The 20,701-nt window shown below is 39.7% G+C and overlaps 1 protein-coding gene across 1 annotated transcript; it reads right to left on the bottom strand.

Moving 5' to 3' along the window:
• Positions 1-121: 121 nt before the first annotated feature.
• Positions 122-10,661, bottom strand: OSTC (oligosaccharyltransferase complex non-catalytic subunit). Its single transcript, XM_082463050.1, has 4 exons — positions 10,443-10,661; positions 6,687-6,780; positions 4,808-5,005; positions 122-697 (listed from the first exon to the last, which is right to left on the bottom strand). Exons 1-4 carry the CDS (start codon positions 10,579-10,581, stop codon positions 679-681), a joined length of 450 nt encoding a protein of 149 aa, XP_082319176.1. The 5' UTR covers positions 10,582-10,661; the 3' UTR covers positions 122-678.
• Positions 10,662-20,701: the final 10,040 nt, after the last annotated feature.

Genomic DNA, 20,701 nt, shown 5'->3' with positions numbered 1-20,701 from the left:
CAACTACACTTGGAGACTTCAGGCTACCAACAGTAGCTTAAGACAGTCACAAGATGGGACTGGATAATTATAGACCAAAGATTAATACAACCAGTTAATCAAAAAACAAATTAAAAAGGTGTTAATTAGAAAAATTATTTATTTCTGCTCCTTTCATACATCTTATTGTTCAGGAAACAGTCTTACATACATATCTGAAATGATGCACTGTCACACACTCTGTTTAAAGGCAAAGCACCACAGCTAAAGCTGATCAGCTGTCCAGAGTTCTCAGCTTATGGGATCTCACTTCCTGATTTCACATTAATTTCTGAAGGTCAGAAGTGTCATCTCCAAAAAATGTTAAGGGGTTTGTAAAAAATAATCACTTTATTCCATATTATAGTTGTAGAAATGAAGTATATTTTCTTTAAGAAATAAAAAAAAGAAGAAAATGCCACTTAACATCGTTGGTATGTCAGTATAGGCCAGCAGGAAAAAATACTGATAAGCTTGTCTCTGATACCAAGAAGACATTCTAGTCCAAGCTATAATACATTTCCTATGTTTTCACTAGATGTTTCTTTTCTGCTGCTTTTCATCCTTTTCCATATTTCATATTAGAGGACTGGTACAGCCTTTAAAACTTCATTAACAGGAGCAAATTCAGTATCCACCGATTTCTTCTCAGAAGGCACTCTAACCCATCAGATAGCCCCTGTAAAAATAAAATTTATAAACACAAAAAGTGAAAAGGAAGCAACATTTCAAAGTGTTCCAAACAAATTTTATGATGAATCAAATGACAATGTGAAAATATAATTGTGTGATTCCTCATTATGGTTCTTATTTCAAATCTTGCCCCCCAATAAATACAATACTGGGTCTGGGTTCCATTATCCTTCTCCCTCAAAGGACAAAGTTACAAACCAATATGCTAAACAACAGAGGATGAGAAAAAAAAAAGTAAAGAGAAAAAAATGTTATGTAAAAGTTAAAGAAAGAGCCAGAATAAATTTCCTTTGGACTCTCACAATTGCAACAAACATCACAAACCTTTTTATGGAAAGAAGCTGGTTTAGATTTCCTGCAAACCCTAGTATTACCAAAGGAGAAAGTAGGAGGACCAGGAGCTGTTCACGCCTGGGAGGCGAGCCCTCGTACCCCCTGGAAGCAGTGTGCAGAAGCGTCTGCCCTGCACCTGTTTCTTTAGGAAATGACTTGATGGCAGGCAGGGGGCATTAGCTATAGCTGCTGAGCAAGTCAAACTTCACACTGTTCAAATAGGAAATCCTTTTACTAAATGTACAAGTTGGGCCCTGAAATCCCCTTTAAATTAAAGTATTAAAAGTCTGCTTTATAAAGTTCCAAACTTTTTCTTTTGCAATAAATCCTTGCAACCTCTTATTTAGGAGCTGCAGGATCAAGGAAAAAAATAGAAAGACTGTGTAAAACTATCCACATTAAGAAAGGGTTGAATACACCCTGTCCCCGCTGATGCCTTTAGAACTTCTCTCCTTTTGATCCTGCCTCTAACACGAGTGGGTAAGCCTAACACGAATGGGCAAACGTCACTCAGTTTCCTCATCTATAAAATGGAGTTATGTCAAAGGATTTTAAGGATTATATAAGAGAATCTACTAATACAGTAACTGCTATTCATGGTAATAAGCACTTGATAAACATTAGCTATTATTAGTTCAGTGTCTCAGATTTCTTCATCTTTAAGGTGGGGACAAAAAACTAATTCATAGGGTTGCCTGACACAGAGCAGACACTCAAGAATTTCCTCCCTTCCAGCTCCTGGACTCACCTGACTCCCTTGGGTCTTGGGTCTACATGTAGCCAATGTGATCTCCTTAGAACTCATCTACCCCTTTCCTTCTGCTCTATCAGCCTGCCCAATCCACACTCTGGGTACAGAGAGGACTTTCACCTCACACAACCACTGTCACAACTCTGAGACAACCAATACTTCTCCCCTCCACTTCCCCCCCAAAAGTGAATAAAAAATTAAAAGCCTCTTAGTGTATATATCGACTTTGAAGACTGCCTCATAAATTTGCTACTGTAATGCCTGACACTTCACAAAAGGCATACTTTAAGACCTAAGCTTCACAAGCAAAGAATCTGAAAAAGAATAGACATATGTATATATATATAACTGAATCACTTTACACCTGTACACCTGAAACTAATACAACATTATAAATCAACTATATTCCAATACAGAATAAAAATGTTTTTAAAAAGATTAAACCTACAAAAAAATAAAATCTTTGTCAGATAATTATAACAGCAAGAACAAAAAAAGACCTAAGCTTCACAAGAAAAAAAAGTTCAAGATTTTAAGAAAGTGTCCACTAGTATTTGCACCAGTGGAAATTACTCAACAGCTGGCTCACACCATGAAACAAAAGTACTGAGGACTCTTTAGAGACAGCTGCCTGTCATCTGCGTATACTGATAGGTGAACATGCACTTTTGGACACATATCTCTTGATACAGTTATACGTTGTGCTTCCTTGTAATTAGTATATGACCTATGTTTATGCATCAAATAAAGCCATGTTTTAATATGCAAAATTATATCAGTAGAGAATACATCAGGTCTTTTAAAAAGCATAAATCAGAAAATATAAAGCTAGTAATACCATTTCACTGTTATTGTTTTCTCCTTTTTAAAGGTACCTCTTGTTAAAGGTGATATCAGATTCTTCGTGAGCGTGCAACCCTGGAAGTTATCATGAAGCATCTTATAGCATAGCCAACCTTTATCTCAGATGTTAGCAACTTATTTGATCTGAAAAGACTCATGGTTACTGATGTTTTTTACTTTTTGCTGTTGCTGCTGTCCCATTTATTATATATCAAACTGCTTATATATGATGGGTCCTCAAAGAGAATGTATGCGCAAGAAGACACATCCCTTTCTTGCTGGTGATACTAACCACGCCCCTATCATGTGCAATATGCAGGCTCACAGACCTGGCTCATCATCTCTTTTGGGGCCTGCGAATATTCCAGAAAATGCAACACTGTTGCTTCCCTTATTTTCCCAAACTGTCCATTGTTTCTCCCCACTCCACACTCAAGGTACCAGGCATTAGGAGCTGTAGATGAGAAATCATATCAAAGAGGGGATCATAAAGTCCTTCCTCTTAAAAATTTAAATCTTAGATTTAGCTGCACAGCAAGCTACAGAAAGCAGCAATTTTCTATTTAGGCTATTGTTCTGCTTTGACTATACCTAAATATAATTTACACCCAAAACCCATAGAGTATACTCTTCTTATTTCCTATTGTTATCTTAGTCAACAATCTTGGAAACTGGCCTATAGAATGTGGAAAAGACAAATGTTTACATAAATAATTGCAAAAGTAAGACAGAAGCAATCCAGAGAATTAAACACTTTTCAAAACCTTTTTGTAAGTAGTAGATAGCTCTGTTATCCTAAAAGTCAAATGCTCAAGCTAAAAGAAAAACACACAGCCTAAGGAGAAGACCTAAAACCTTAAGGAAGAATGGGAAGCTTAAGCAGAATGAGAACAAATCTGGTGCTATGGACAAAACCAGCTCACTGCTTCTGTTCTGCTCTATGCCTCCAAAGGTTCTTTCTGTTTTCATTATTAATTTTTAATAGCCTCTTTATCCTCTCTGGGAGCCTCCTCTTTTCCTGTTTTGCTATGAAAAACTTCAGACTCTTCTATTGGTATACCTCTGGCAACAAGGGTAGAACAAAGAGGAACAAAAAGAGGAGGCTGGAGTCCCTGTCCTCGTACAATTTAACAAATGTCCCCAATTCTTCCCAGGACAAAAATAAGAGCCATTGGCAGTCTGACGGAGCCACATGGCCACACAGATATTCAGCTGACAAAGAGCACTGCTCTCTTGTCCCACACTGCAGGGTTAAGATGGGAACATGAGTGCAGGAGAAGTATTTGTGACTTTCTAGAAAGTCTGTCCATTCTACCCCAGATGTGTTATAGATACGGACAGGTTAAGCCACAGAACAAGTGAACTTGTGTAATTCAAACACATTCCTATTTTCCCTTTTACTGTCTCATAATAAAATCAGAAAATATCAGTTTTAAGAAATCAGTACAGCTGACACTTGATGTTTAACATATTCCCTAAAAAATGAATTTTCTAAGAGCTAATCTTGGTATGATATGTTTGCCCAAAGTTCCTGTAGTTACTGATGTATCCATAGATGAAATCAGAATATAGGGAAATGTGATCAGACTCATCTACATTTAAAATGAAAGATCTCAAACAGAATTATAAAAGTTGCCATAAAACCAACTTATTTTTGTTCTAAAGATAGTGTTCGTTTTCTGAATCAAAATAATCTAATATATATATATGAAATCCTTTCCCCATCTTTTTGGAGAGGCAGTAACTCTCCTTTCCTGTCCAATGCTTAGTGGGTTTTCCTCATATCGATATTCAAAGAGCAACAGCAATTAATGGCTCAAAAGTATTCCTTACTGTTATTATTACTATGGGAATTCCATATGTTACAGATTAACCAAAAAGCCCTTTAGAGAAATGTCTCCAGTCAGTGGTCACTGATGCTACAGCAAAATAACGGGATTTTCTCATGAACATGTATGAAGGTAACAGTCAGGAAGACCTATTCGTCTCAATTTTGCTACTAACTATAGCTATAACCTTGAGCAAGTCACAAATTTCTCTGGTTCTCGAAATTTTCATCTGTTTAAATGAGGGTTAAATTAAATCTCCTATGATTTTATGTGATCTGGGTAATTATTTTACCAGTTTGCAAGTTAAGTTGCTGATTACACAAAGTACTTAATAACTTACGGCAGTTTCATTCTCATGAATACTCTAGCCATGAAAAAACTCAATAGGACACAGACGAATCCAATGAATAAAAGGAGAAATCTATTGAGCTTGGGAATGTTTGGTGCATTGGATCGGTCCAGGATTATGAAACCTAAACCTCCCATTGTAAACAGGAAGCTGGATGCGAGTCCTTCCATAATATATTGTCCATTTACTCTGAAAAAGAAAGACCAGAGCAAACAATAAATGAAAATTCCCGGAAAAATAAAAAACTTTTTCCTTAGATTGAAATTCCTATTTCTGCTAAAACATTTTTGTGCTTATTTTTTATTATTACCTTTACAACTATTTTACCATATTTCTGGCTATTCATTTCAATAAATATTTATTGAGAGCCTATTATGTATCAAGCACTATTTAGGTTCTGGGGACACAACAATGAACAAAACAGACACAAATCTTTGTCTTCATGGAGCTTATGCTCAAAAAAACCTTTCAAACTTCAACTAACACAACTGCCTATGTAAAATCAATACTCATACATATACATATTTTTTTTTTTTGGCCACGCCGCACAGCTTGTGGGATTTTCATTCCCAACCAGGGATTGAACCTGGGCCCTCAGCAGTGAGAGCACAAAGTCCTAACAAATGGACCACCAGGGAATTTCCAATACTCATATATTTTAATTATTATCTTAAAAAGCCAACTAATATATGTACATGAACCCTTTACCCAGAACTTTAGTTTTTGAAACTTATGTTATTTAAATTTCTACTATCAATTTCAAATTAATTTTGAATTGGTTAATGTTTCCTGAGTTTTAGTAATTAATAAATCTCTTGTTTCAAAGTGAACTTTTTAAAAGCAAGCAAGTTCTTAACTAAGGCTTCATGAACCCCACAAAGATGTCCAGCAATCTATAAACCCTTAAATATCTGTATATACATGTATCTGATTTTTCTAGGGATGAAGACCTTTCAAATTCTGAGAGCTCATGGACCCCAAAAGGCAAATTTCTCTGTTAAAGATATGATTTATACATAGGCACATATAAAGAAGGTATATATATTTTTGCTAAACTAATTGTTTTAATTGAAAACACAATACATGCAGCAGTTTCAAATTTCAAACTCAAATGACGAGACAGTGAAACGTCTCCCCGCCATCAAGATCTCCTGTCATCCAGATCCTCTCCACAGAGAATCACAGTAATCTTTCCAGGAATATTCTATGCATGGAATACCAGTAACGTAAGTGTAAATACAAACATATAGCTATGTTTAGGTAGACAGTTACCAAGTGCATTGTATAAGGCAATACAACAAGCACTGCTCAGGTGAAACAAACCATGCTGTTTTGGTGTTCATTGCCTACATGGAACTCCCAAGTCTCAAAAATTATTTTTTCTATGTAATATAGTATATCCAGGGGTCCACAGATTTTTTCTTAAATGACCAGATTGTATATATCTTAGGCTTGCCGGCCATATGGCTTGTATCACACTTAACACAGTAGCTTGAAAGCAGCCATACATAGTACAGAAACAAATGGGTGTGCCTAATTCCAATAAAGCTTTGCTTACAAATAAACAGGTACCTGTGGTTTGCTGACCCCAGAACAGACTATAAATGAATTTTAAACTGATACCCTCCTTTAAATAAGTGATCATGTCAATCATTGTGAAATATTTTATTTCCTAATAAGTGAATACATAAATAATATACTTCTACTCTTGTTCTTGTCCACTTCCTGCAATCTCTGAATTTAGCATTTTAAAACAGCTATTGTCTAAATACAGATGCACCCAATAGGTTGCACTGTGTTTTTAAATAAGCAGGCATGCCTCAGCAATCTTCCTTCCCACCACCAAATCATTCAAAATGATATCTTTTACCTGTAGGCCAAGAAAGCTACTGGTCTCTGATGCCCATGTTCATCAGTCATGGAGCCGACACTTGGAGGTTCGACAATAACATCATAAATGATTCCTAAATGAAAGACAACAACATAGATTAGATCAGATTCCTAATTTTAAAATAGATTTAGAGTTTTTATCTGTCTCTAAAGGTTCATTTATATTTCAATAGGACTGCTTTGATGTATTATTATAATCAAATGAGGCCCAGCTTACCTCCTAAACTTCAGATAAACCAGAATTTATCTTCAGAAATTCAACTCAGTATTTTAGAATGACTTGCAAAACATAAAAGAAATTCATTCAGTATTGTTTCAAACTCAAGAATGACTCCACAATAAAGCAGGTTTAACATTAAAGCCTATTTTTAGTTCAAGAAAATGTTCCAAATATACTTGGATTTGTTTCTTTAAATTAAGAGGTAGCTAGAGAAACTTTCTTGCTTAAAAGTAAAATGAGACGTTTTAAAATCACACGATTAGGCAGACTGGCAGTACTAGAGATTCACAATCATTAATGTTAATATCCATCATTATGTCATAATGTCATCATGATCATTTACGCTAATGTCCATCAACACTGTTTCTCAAATCTCCCACCGTCAACGTCTCCTCTTTATCTTCACTGTTTTCCATCATCCCCACCTCCAGCTTTTCTTAAGCACAGCAAGACTGTCTCCCTCACCTTTGACTAACAAAACGATCACTTGGGAATTCCCTAACTCACCCCCGCCCCCCCAAACCAAATCTACAAACTGGAACCTGCATCCATCCTCACCTCCGGAATTCCCTCCAGCTACAACAGAGGAAGAGTCCCTCCTCCTATCACCATGGGATCCCTTTTGCAATAATAAGGACTCCGTCCCCCATTTCAGAGACTTTGTTCCATGGGCTACCTCTTCTCTTTCCTGTATTTTCAACCTCTTGCTCCCTACATCAACTTTTCCTTGACACCAGATCCTCCTAGTTAACATTCTACTTCTATGCTTCCTTTTTGAAAGGGGGCCAGGCTTCCTTCTGGAGAAAAAAAAAAAAAAAAAGGTTAACTTTCTGTCTCCACTTCCTCACTTATCCTTCATTTTTCAGTTCACTCCGATCTGGCTTCTGCCACCACTGATATTACTCTTGCTCATATGGCTAATGGCCTCCATGTTGTCAAATTCAAAGGACACTTTTCAGTTCTCATATTAGGAGGTCTAGCAGTGCTTGATCCAGTTTACTAAATCCATTTTCTTGGGGTAAAAAGATGGCTTCTCATGGCTTCCGTGACACTCTTGTCCGTGTTTTCTTGCTACCTCTCTAGCTGAGCCTCCTCTGCTATAAAACCACTAAACGTTCGGAGTTCCTTAGGGCTGGATCCACTATCCTCTTCTTTGTCTACCTTCTCTCTCCAACTGAACTTATCCCTTCCCAGGGCTTTACTATGCTAATGATTCTCAATGTGCCAACACCTACCGGATCACGTTAGCACTATTAAAATTAGATGTAAGCTCCCTAAGAATAGAAGCTCTATGTTCTTCAATATCTGGCTTATGGGAAGAGTTCAGAAAACATATGTTATTGACTAATTTCAACACAAACCTCTTTTCTCAGTTCTAGACTCCTATCTGCAAACTTGACATATCCAACTAATTATATTTGGTTATGTCCAACTATTATATATCCCAAAGTGACCTCTGGGTTCACCATTCCCAACCAAAAAAACTTCATTTCTTTAGTCTCAGAAAATAACATTTCCACCTACTTGGTGCTCAAACTAGACACCAGGAAAATTCCTTCACATGTCATTCTCCCCCCACATCCAATCAATCATCATCAAGATCCACTGAATCTACTTCCAAAATATCTTTCATTATACATTCCTCCATCTCTAGTGCCACCAACCTTGTCTACTCTAAGTCAATTACAAAACCCACCTAGTTGGTCTCTCAGTCCCGCATTTGTCCATACTTTTCCCTCTGCCTAGATACCCTTTCCATCAATCTTTCAAATTCTGGCTAACATGTCATTTCCTCAGAAACCACATTCTAATGTAAATGATGTTCCTAACTCTAATTGTTTTCGCATAATCTCTTGTTCTTTTCCTTCAATGCACTCATGGCAATTTGCAGTGGAAAAAATAATGTAATGGAGAAAGATTTATGTGATATTTAACGTATCTCAACCAATGACATTATAAGCTTCAGGAGGGCAGGGCCCTTATCTGTTTCATTCATTGTTGCCTCCAGTACCTAATGCCTGGAACTTAACAGGAACTCAATACATTATTTGATGAATATTTCTCAGCAATAAATATTGTTTATTTATAAAGGTACACTCAGTTTCTAGAAGACTCCTTTCCAGTGGCAAAACCGATTCCTTGTATGAGACAGCTCATGGCCTTGGCCACTAAAAGGTGTCCTTTCACTTTCCCCCAGAAATCAGGGCAAAGAATCTCCCCATTACAAACATAGATGGAAAAAGTGGCCAGAATGAAAACTGTGAGGCTCCCAGCAAAGGCCCTGGCTCCAAGGGAGGTAAGGGTTACAGGAAAGATTTCTAGCAGATGAAGACTTACTAAAAAAAAACAAAAATGCCACATGCATTTTAAATTTTGTTTATTCAATCCAGCACCTATTAATGTGCTGAGCAAATGTGAATGCTAATGCAATGCTAGGACAGTATCTTACCAACATAAAAAATATTTTAAACGTAATTTATTTAAATGAACATAAGTTAACTGTCACTATTCTAGATTTGGGAGGAGGGTAAATCCAAAGGTTCATCCTAGAACTAAGCCTGCATAATTTCAGATACTTCCCTCTTCAGCGCCAACTATTCTCACAAGACATCTATGAAAATGAAGATGTCTGACTATTCCCTTCAAAATAGAACCAGCTGCTCTTGCTGTCCCTAATCTGTGGAGCTTTAGTTTTATCATTTCCAAATCAAGTACCCCACTTCCCAAAATCTAAAAGTGCAGTAGCAGTGTTGAGTAAATCATGGAACTGCGGCTTGAAAGGGTGGTAGCTATGAAAAGACTGTAGCTGGATTGCCAACTCACCACTATACAAGCGACGCCCCTTTTGCAAAGGACAGGATAAAATGATAATGCAGTGTTCAACGGTAATGCTATTTTCCTTATTCTTTAAATTTTCAACTTCCGCTCTCTCAAATACGCGATACCTTCTGCAAATCTATCTCCAATCTCAAATATTTATCAAAACTGTGGTTTCGAAAGATTACATTCATATTTACTGTTGATCGGGGCAAAAGCAACACCGAACCCTTAGGTTTGAGCTAACAAACCTAAAGGCTGTCAAATCTCTTCCAAAGTTCCAGGGACCGTAGACAAAGAGAAGGTAAAAGTCCCACACCCTCCTGACCAACCGTGGAAGTAGAATGGGCCAAAAGAGATTTTCCCAGGGCCTTTGTCAAATAACTCACGGCATGCAATAAAAAGAGCAACAATCTGGGCTTGAAAAATATATTATTCGGCTCGGACCGCCTGGCTAAGAGGTCAGGAGACGGAAGGCAATGGGAGCGAGAAAGGAGTCCCCTCAAGATACAGGACCGGGCGTGAGGGCAAATAAACCTTTGGGCCGTTAATACTCGGGACCCCAGAGTTTCCCTCCACCCTCGGAAAAGATCGAGAGGAGAGCGATGCTTTCCCGGGCTGAGAGCAGAACACACGCGCCCCCGCGGCGGGCCGGCTCCCCGCGCCTCAGCGCCTCTCGGGCCCCAGGCAGGCCGTTACCTCCGGTGATGAGGAAGTAAGACACCACCACCAGAGCGTACACCGTCATGGCCGACGGCATATGCACCCAGGGCGGCTTCTTCAGCTTCAGGTTGGGACATTCGAGCACTAAGAACGGGACTCGGTACAAACTCTCCATGTTGGCGGCGGCAGGGGCAGCGGTCGGCCGCCAATCCCACACGCCCCCCGGGAACAGGCCCGCCCGCTCTTCCCCCGGCGCGTGCGCGGGGAAGGGAACGGCAGGTCCGCAACGCTCGGAGGCAGTGCTTACACCCATGGAAGAAAAGAAGAAACTATAAAAACGGATAAGTGACGTGACTTAAAAGTATGTATTATTGAGTCTTGTGAAGCATAAATTTGAGTAAGAAGCTCAGTTATAACCAATGAATAAACAGGTGATTTCTGTACCTTCAAGGACCTGCAGGCCTTCAGACGTGGCCAAGCCGGAGCAGCAGAAGGACCAGGATCGATCTGAGCCCCTCCCACTTGCTGATGCTGGGGATTTGGAAGCTGATTGGACGCAGGACGCTGTAAATTCCCAGAGCCAGAGGATGAATGGGGACATTTGGAAAGCTCTGCCTTTTTTACTAGCAGGTTTTTCAAGAGCTTGAGAAAGTCCTACGTTGCTGAGCTTTTACTTCCTGATGTAGCAGTGGTGGCAGTAGTAATAATTGTTACTAATAATTGTTAAATTAATGTATTATAAAATTAAAAATACATATCTAGTTTAGATCTATCGCAAAGGTCAAGAGGACATCTCCACAGGATGTCTAAAGCGGATACCTTGACGTGACCAAAATACTATTTTAAATAACCAGTGTCCTCTGCTATTTTCGCAAATGCTAAAATCTTTCAGGCCGAAAATCTTGAAATCTTCCTGATTTCTCTCTTTTTTAAACCTGCGTATCCAAATTATTAGCAGATCTTTTTGGTTGTACTATCAAAAATATCTTTAATTTATCCACTTTTCTCCATTCCATATTTACCACCCTAGTGGAAGCCACCATCATCTCTTGCCTGGGCTATGTTTACAATCCAACGGGATGAAAATATTTGATGGAGAATTTGTCTTTGGGATGGACTAGATGGCCTAAAAAGTTTTTTTCGTTTGTTTAGTTTTTGTTTTTTATATACTCTCTTAAGATACTGCTAATACCTGTTTTCTTTTGGAATAAGAGTTCAAAGTGACATTACATAAATCCAGGAGAGACTGATACCTTTATAATTGAGCCAATATTTTTATGGGTTTTTTTTGTTACTGAGTTCATGGTGTTTTACAGGATGGCATGCGTTGGTTCTTCACTTTAGTGACTCGATGACTGAGAAATTGTTTAAATACCACAGTAGTAAAAATATTTATAAAACATTGCAGCATCTAACTCTAAATACAGATGAGGCTTGCTGCTCTTATTGTTTAATAGTGAGAGTCTCCCCCTGAGTCTTACTCAGTGTGTATTAAGGGAGGGATGTTAATCTTAGATTATGAGAGGGTCACTAATAACACCAGTAATAAAGGGTGTTTACACCAGAGCCAGCATTTACACATAGGAAGTTTTTCTGGGGACTATAAAGCAGAATGTTTCTGAAATTCCCATAGTTATATAAACAAGGAAAACTTTGGAACAATTAAAAATATGTTGCCTTGAGAAAATAAGGAAAAACATAGAAATTAAAAGTTTTTAAGCTTCCTGGGACTTCCCTGGTGGCGCAGTGGTTAAGAATCCGCCTGCCAGTGCAGGGGACACGGGTTCGAGCCCTGGTCCAGGAAGACCCCCCCATGCCGCAGAGCAACTAACCGCGTGTGCCACAACTCCTGAGCCTGTGCTCTGGAGCCCATGAGCCACAACTACTGAAGCCTGTGCACCTAGAGTCCATGCTCCGCAACAAGAGAAGCCACCACAATGAGAAGCTTGCGCACCACAACGAAGAGTAGCCCCCGCTCGCCCCAACTAGAGAAAGCTCGTGTGCAGCAACGAAGACCCAATACAGCCAAAAATAAATAAAATAAAATAAATACATTTATAAAGAAAGTTTTTAAGCTTCCTTTATATCTTCAGAAAGGAAACTAACATTTTTTTAATTATTCTTTTTTTTAATGTATTTATTTTATTTTATTTTTGGCTGCGCTGGGTCCTTGTTGCTGTGCGTGGGCTTTCTCTAGTCGTGGCGAGCGGGGTCTACTCTTCATTGCGGTGCACAGGCTTCTCACTGAGGTGGCTTCTCTTGTTGCGGAGCACGGGCTCTAGGCACGCGGGCTTCAGTATTTGTGGCTCGCGAGCTCTAGAGCGCAGGCTCAGTAGTTGTGGCTCACGGGCCTAGTTGCTCCGCGGCATGTGGGATCTTCCAAGACCAGGGCTCGAACCCGTGTCCCCTGAACTGGCAGGCAGATTCTTAACCACTGCGCCACCAGGGAAGTCCAAGAAACTAACATTAATTAACCACCTCTTGGCAGATATATTATGTTGTCATTTATGTTAGTTCTTGTTTACTCTTCATGACAATTCTATTAGGTAATTACTAATGTCACCACTTTACATATGACAAAACTGAAGCTTGGGAAGTAAAAGAAACTCAAAAAGTATATTCTGTGATTGGATGAGAACTAAAGGCAATTGCCCTAAATATAAAACAGATTTAAGATGTTTAAGATGAGACAAGTTTATATAAGTATCCTTCCTCTTATATATTGTGGGGCCAAATAATTCCATATACATTGTAGAAAAAACACAGAAGTTTTAAAAAATATAAGTTTACTAATAAAAAATAAAACTGCCAAGTCAGAACACATCACGTTCATCTATATATCGAATTATTACTGTTACTTCTTTACTCTGTTCTGAAAGGTAAGTTTGTTCCAGGAACCAATTCATTATTTTTTTTAACATCTTAAACTTTCAAGTATTTTCCAATTTGAGTTTGTAATGTTATACAAGCCAGGTAAGAAAGAAATCTTTCATGAGTAAAATTTGCACATCTGTTACCATCTGTGTCCTAACCAACAATCTTACTATAGAAAATGTTTTGTTTAAACACAACATAAACTTTGTAACTGAAAACCAAACAAATAATGAATATAAGCATGGGCATTAGAGCATGCCCTTAAATAAGCAGAATCTTATTCAGCGGGGGGGGGGGGCTATTGTATGTAAATGAAGAAAGGACAAATGTTGGAAGAAACAAATACTTAAAACTTTATGGGGACTTCCCTGGTGATCCAGTGGTTAAGAATCTGCCTTCCAATGCAGGGGACGTGGGTTCGATCCCTCGTCCGGGAAGTAAGATCCCACATGCCGTGGGGCAATTAAGCCCGCGCGCCATAACTACTGAGCCCGTGGGCCACAAACTACAGAGCCCACGCACTCTGGAGCCCGTGCACCACAACTAGAGAGCGAAAACCTGCACGCCACAACTAGAGAGAAGCCTGCACGCTGCAACGAAAATTTCCACATGCAGCAACGAAGACCCCACAACTAAGACCCGACACAGCCAAAAATAATATAAAATTTAAAAAGAAAAGAAAAAACCATTATGTACAGTAGAGCCTATCATTTTAAGCTACATATAAAAGCAAAAATGACAAATTTTTACTGTGCACAATCAAATCTAAACTCAAGGAAAAAAGGAGCATGTTTAATGTTGAAAGTCATACTAAAAAGCCTTGAAGTCAGGAATGGCTCTGCCAGTCAAAAGAGAAGGGAAACCCTACAAATAAGTTTTTAGCTAAATTCTAAACAAACCAGAGCTACCAAGGCTATTAATACTACTGACTTCAGTTTGACTTCAGTTTATTTAAATATGTACTAGAGAGGAAATTAGTAGCTTTGTGTTTGTCAGATAATAATACACAATTTTATCCTAGATTTATTTCCAAAGACATTTTGCAGTTTAGGTGACAATCCCTTTGAACTACGCTCTTTCCCTCTGGGTTCTGCATATGCAAGAGTAGGTTTATTTCCCCAGCTCAACAAGTATTTACTGAGTGATAACTTTATGCCAGTCACTGTGTGAGGCACTATGATGTCTCATGATCTATACAAACTCTTTCTAATGTGATATGAATTGTGGATTTTGTTATTTCTGTCATTGTTTTAAACTTTGAAAATCAAAATTTGCAAGTAAAACATAGGTACATGCCCATTGTAACAACAGAGACACACATGGAACGATTTCCTTTCATCACTGCTCTCATTTTCGTTTTCCTTCCAGAGGTAGTGAGGCCCCTGGGATTAGTTCTGGACTGCACAATTGGAGTAAATGCACTCAGGTCTGGAAGAATCCCCACCTTGGTTTCTGACCCACAGAGTGAGGGCTCTAATGGTAGGAAAGGCTAAGTGGAACCAATAGAACTGCCTTTACCTTCCAAAACAATACATCAGAAGTGACTGCAGAGATTGATGTCACCATCAAGGACTTGAAAGATGCAGAGTGGGAATGCCTACCACGTTCCATTCAGTTAGCCAATTTGGCCCTTTTAAGGAAAGATGGATCTTGGAGAACAACGATGAATGAATGTAAACTTAATCATGCGGTGCCTCCAATTGCAGCTGCTGTTCCGCATGGGGCTTCATTGCTGGAGCACATCACATCCCCTGACACCTGTTCGGTGGCTATTGATCTGTCAAATGCTTTTTGATCTATACATTGGTAAAGGCCATCAGAAGTTGTTTGTTTTCAACTGGCAGGGTCAGCAATACACATTCACAGCCCTATCTCGGGACCATGTCAAATTTCCAACCCTATGTCCTAATCTGATTTTCAGGAACTTTTTTTTATTGCCTTTTCATTTGCAGGCTATATGCCGTTGCATTGATGATATGATGATTGGACCTAGTGATCTAAGTAGCAACAACACTAGATACGTTGGTAAGCCTGTAAGTTGCATGAGAAACATTCTAGATCCACATGACCCACATTCCTGCCACATTGCCTCTTCTCTCTCAGCCTGTACACATGGCATTATGGAGAGTGCCCTATGACCAGTTAACTGAAGAAGAAAACACGGGGGACTGTTTTACAGATAGTTCTGCACAATGTGCTGGCACTATCTGAAAGTAAATGGCTTTGCACTACAGCCTCCCTTGAGGCAAGTGATGAGGGGAAATCTTCCCAATGGGCAGAATGTTAGCACTGCACTTGGTTGTTCATTTTGCCTGGAAGGGGTGATGGCCAGAGCTGCAGGTCTGTAGTGATTCATGGGCAGTGGCTAATCATTTGGCTGAATGGATGGCCAGGGAATTAGAAGGAATACAATTGGAAAGTTATTAAGGAAGTCTGGAGGAGAGGCATATGGATAAACCTCTCTGCATAGGTATGAAGTGTGAAGATATTTGTACCTCATGTGACTATGCATCAAAGAGCAACCTGTGTAGGGAATGACATTCATAATCAGGTGGATAAGAGACCCATCCTGTGGACATCAGTCACCCTCTTTCCCCAGTCACTCCTGTCCTTGCCCAGCAAGTCCACAAACAAAGGGCCCTGGCAGCAGGGATGCAGGTTATGCATGGACTTTCACTCATCAAGGCTGATCTGGCTAGAGCCACTGCTGAGTGCCCAACCTGCCAACAGTAGAAATCAACAATGAGCCCCAGTTGGGCACCATTCTCCCGGAAGATGAGCCACCCACTTATTAGTGGTTTAATTACATAGGAACACTTCCAGTAGGCACTTGGTTCTTACTGAAATAGATATTTACACTGGATACAAATTTTCCTTCCTTGCTCACAACGCGGCTACCAAAATCACTATTGTGTGGACTTGAGGAATGCCTTATTCAGCATCATGTTAAACCACACAGCATTGCTTCTGGCCAAGAAACTTGTTTGACAGCAGATGAATTGTGGCATTTGGCTCATGTTCATGGAATTCACTGGTTTTTATCGTGTGCACCATCACCTTGAAGCAGCTGTGTGGAATGGTGGAATGGCCTTTTGAAAAGTCAGTTATGATGCCAGATTAATGTCAGCACCTTCTGGGACTAGGACAATGTCTTCTAAGATGCAGCATGTGCTGTAAATAAGTGATCGATATATGATGCTATTTCTCTTAGAGCCAGGATTCACCAGTCCAGGAATCAAGTGTCAAAGATGGGAATGACTCCACTCATGGTTACTTCTAGTGATCCACTAGTGAATTTTTTGCTTCCCATTCCCTACAACTTTGGGCTCTGCTAGTCTAGAAGTTTTAGTCCTAAGGGAGGAATACTTCCACCAAGGGACACTTCAACGGTTCCATTAAACAGAAATGAGACTGTCGCCTTGCCTCCTCAGAGTCCTCATGCCATTGACTCAAAAGGCAAGTAGGGGGTACTGTATTGACTAGGGCGGGTTGACCCTGACATTCAATTATATTGCCACCCCAAAACGGCAGTAAGGAGGATTGTGTCTAGAATGCGGGAGGTCCCCTGAGGTGCCTCTCAGTACCTCCATATTCTGTGATTAAAGTCTATGGAAAACTTAACAACCCCATGGGGCAGGGCTCTTAATGGCTCAGACCTTTCAGGAATTAAGGTTTAGGTCACTCTGGCAGGCAAGAAACCACAACTAGCTGAAGTTTTTTGCTGAGGGCAAGGGGACTATGGAATGAGTAGTGGCAGACTGTAGTTATAAATACCAGCTATGCCCATGTGAACAGTTGTAAGAATAAGCACTGTAATAGTTATGAGGAGTTTTCTTTATTTTGATATGAATATATTTATATGTATATTCACCATTTTTCTCTTTTTTCCCACCCATTCTCCTACCATTTATAGAATAATTGCTGATGGTATCTAACCTCTCAGTATTTAAGTTACTGGATATCAAAGAAGGAATATGACTTATCTAGAAGACAGATGATTATCACCCCAAAATGGATAAGAAGACTTTTTTTTTTTCTCTTTGGAGAGACCATGTTACAGTTGTATGAGGGATAGATGCATTATGTTAGGAAGAAGCATATTGTTACTATTGCTCCTATTTGAAAATTAAGTTAAATACAGCTCAAAAAGGTAAACATGGTTGCCAAGTTGACAAGGGATAGACTGTGGTGGATTTGTATCATATCAATTTAGCTAAGCTGGAACTATATTTCCCAGAATCCCTTTACTGTGTAGTTCTGAATTAGTGTGGACCCCAAGTGACACTATTATTTTTGAGACTTTTTTAAGCTAGTGAAATAAATTTCCACCTAATTATCAGTTCCTTATGAAACATTTAAAATATTCAATTGAAAATAGCACATTAACTAAATGAATTATGAAGCATCCATATGGTAGAATACTACACAACCATTAAAAATGATACTGTAGAATTTTATCTTCTGAAATGGACTGATGTTCACAATAAGTTTAAAATTATGAAAATCAGACCACGAAATTGTATTTAAGGTATTGGCCCAGTTGATATTGTATGCATTTTCTGGGCATTATATGTTGAAAAAGGTCTGAAGGGACATAAAGGTTATTAATAGCTATGTGATGAAATTATAGAGCTTTTCCCCTTCTTTGAAACTGTATGTATTTTCCAATTTTTCTATAATAAACATGTATTACTTTTGTAATTAGGATTCAAACTTTTAATAGCGTTTTGTTGGAACACAGCAGATATCTTCTTTCTGGTGTTTCATTGGCATATCTGTCTCTCTACCCAAGTATTGCTCACTGCTGTATTCTGTAAGGGATAAATAATAATGCTTCCCAAATTTGCTTCCATTCTAAGTAAGAGTGGTTGGATGTTTATTACTATGCACCATCAGATAGTCAGCTGCAGTATCAGAAACTCAGCATCTTGAAGTCAGGGTCAACATGTTTTTCACCACTGAATTTCCTGCACCTCTCACAGTGCTGACACATAGCAGGACTCATTAAATATTAGTTGAATGAATCAATGAACAAACGGAACCTTGGCTCTTCCATCTCTTTGATCCTTCAATGTGTCATCTTAACAATTGCACTTCCTTAATGTTTCTTTAGTTTTTTTTTAAATATAAATTTATTTATTTATTTATTAATTATTTTTGGCTGCGTTGGGTCTTTGTTGCTGCGCGTGGGCTTTCTCTAGTTGTGGCGAGCGGGGGCTACTCTTCGTTGGGGTGCGTGGGCTTCTCATTGTGGTGGCTTCCCTTGTTGCAGAGCATGGCCTCTAGGCGCTCAGGCTTCAGTAGTTGTGGTGTGCAGGCTTAGTTGCTCCACAGCATGTGGGATCTCAGTTCCCGGACCAGGGATCAAACCCACATCCCCTGCATTGGCAGGTGGATTCTTAACCACTGCACCACCAGGGAAGTCCCAATGTTTCTTTAGTTTGCTCCTGCCTCTCCATCTTCACCACAACGTATTAGTCCAGACTCACATCATCTCTTGCCCCAGTTCTCTTCACATTGCAGCCAAGATGCTTTTTCTAAGAAACTGAAAAAAAATCTCAAAATGCCAATCAAGACGACAAACTTACTGCTAACTAGAGAGAAGTAAGTTGGATCAGAAGCAAAATTTGGACTGTTTTTATTCGTTACTATCTTCTTTCTTTTCTATCTCTTAGCTCCCTTCCATATTTTAATATCTGTTTTGTGGAAATTGTGGGTATACTCTGAAAGCATCTGCCTTCTCTTCAGGAGAGATGGGGACCAAAAATGGCAAGCAGTAGTGCTGGTCATGATAATGTTCACCATTTGTTTCCTCCTTCATTCATCAAGCGTTTGTGGAGCGTGTAGCAGCTGTTCTATGCAATGGGGGTATCTGATTCCTGCCTCCAGGAAACCGTCATTCTAATCAGAGGAGAAACACACACGCAATTAATAGCAGAGCTATCTGAGAAGGGCATGCTTATTGGAGATTTGCACCAATTGCTTTGAGAGTCCTGGAGTGATTCATTATCTCAAGTAGGAAAAGGCAGGTTTACAGAGGAGCTCGCTTTTGAGCTGAGCACCGAAGGAAGAGCTGGATTCCTTAAGAGTCAGGAAAAAGCTTTTCAAGAATGAGGACCAGCCTATGCAAAGGCAGAGAGGTGGAAGAGTCCAGAAGAAGCTGAGTGGTTGTGTACAACAGAGAGTAAAGGAAGAATGGCTGGAGATATGACTCAAAAAGGAAAGAGGAACCTGATTGTAGAGGGTCTTTCATGATGCATTTAGATTTTATTATGTAGGCAATAAAAAACTGTTGAAGGATTATTTTTTAAATGAAATAGTTGTGTGTTTGGAAGATGGATGAATAGCAGGAAGATGTGAGGCAGAGAGAACTTTTAGGACCTTCATGTGGGAGTCTATATGGAAGACGATGAGTGTCTGTGATAGACAGGGGGAATGAGGAGAGCAGGGAGGTTGATGGTGATGGAAAGATTACAAAAGATCTTTCACTGGTGGAAGCAGTTGAATTTGATCAACAAATAGATATGAGGCCTGGTTACTCTGGAGAGAGAAGGCTCTGGTGAAAGTGAACTGTGAATTATGGCCCCAGGCAACTCTGCAGCTTTGTCCAAGAGCTGGACCAAAGAAGGTCTTTCCTGGAGCCGGAGGAGGAGCCTGGGGAAATGGGCAGCATCACTCAGGGCTTTGGTGGATACAAGAACCAGGTCGGAGCGCGTCCCCCCAGGGACTTTGATTATAGGTGCACACCCGGCCCATCACCTCCAACCCACACCCGGCCCATCACCTCCAACCCACACAAGATGCAAGGAACAGGATGCTGAGGTCCTGCCATCTGCTTGGTGAGAACTATTGTTCTAGAAGGACCCTCCAGGAGTGGACCTTGGTAGGATTGGGAAAGAGGCCAGGGTTAGAGATCCAGGAGTCAGCAGCATCTGGGTGATAGTGAGAGTCATATCAGTGGATGAACTGCCAAAATATGAGATGGAGCAGGCAGGGCTTTTGTTTGGAGGGATCACGGATCTCCTTATGGAGCTGATAAAAGCTATGAGCTCTCTTCCCAGAAAAGTGCCCACACACACCCACTGAATGTGGCTATAATTATAGGAGGTTCATAGAGTAAAGTTAAAAGGGTGAGAGGGAAGAGAGTTGAAGACGATGCCTAGGGGATCACCCACCTGATTAAGAGGATACTACAAAGGAGATATAGCAAGATCAAAGGGCCATGGGAGAGCAGGAGCAGAGAAAGCTCAGGAGGGGGAAGTTTCCAGCAAGTCACGTGGAGTGAAACTGAACAGAAGCTGCTGGATTTGACAATTGGTCATTGGTAACATTTGTCCAGTAAATATTTTATTAAGTGCACAATATTATGGTGACTTGAGTGCGGATCTGACTCTATTACCAGACACCATTCTAGCACATGG

This window comes from Balaenoptera physalus (assembly GCF_965194825.1).
Source record: "Balaenoptera physalus genome assembly, chromosome: 5".
Classification (NCBI taxonomy): Eukaryota; Metazoa; Chordata; class Mammalia; order Artiodactyla; family Balaenopteridae; genus Balaenoptera; species Balaenoptera physalus.
Note: the sequence above shows the minus strand (reverse complement) of the source record. Positions and strands in the feature narration are given on the sequence as shown.

Bases quoted from the DNA above. Each gene is read 5' to 3' on its own strand.
- OSTC (XM_082463050.1), bottom strand. From the start codon at position 10,581: ATGGAGAGTTTGTACCGAGTCCCGTTCTTAGTGCTCGAATGTCCCAAC. The intron at 6,781-10,442 runs GTAACGGCCTGC...TCTTTCATTTAG, and splicing joins TTACTTCCTCATCACCGGAG to GAATCATTTATGATGTTATT. The intron at 5,006-6,686 runs GTAAAAGATATC...TTTCTTTTTCAG, and splicing joins GTAGCTTTCTTGGCCTACAG to AGTAAATGGACAATATATTA.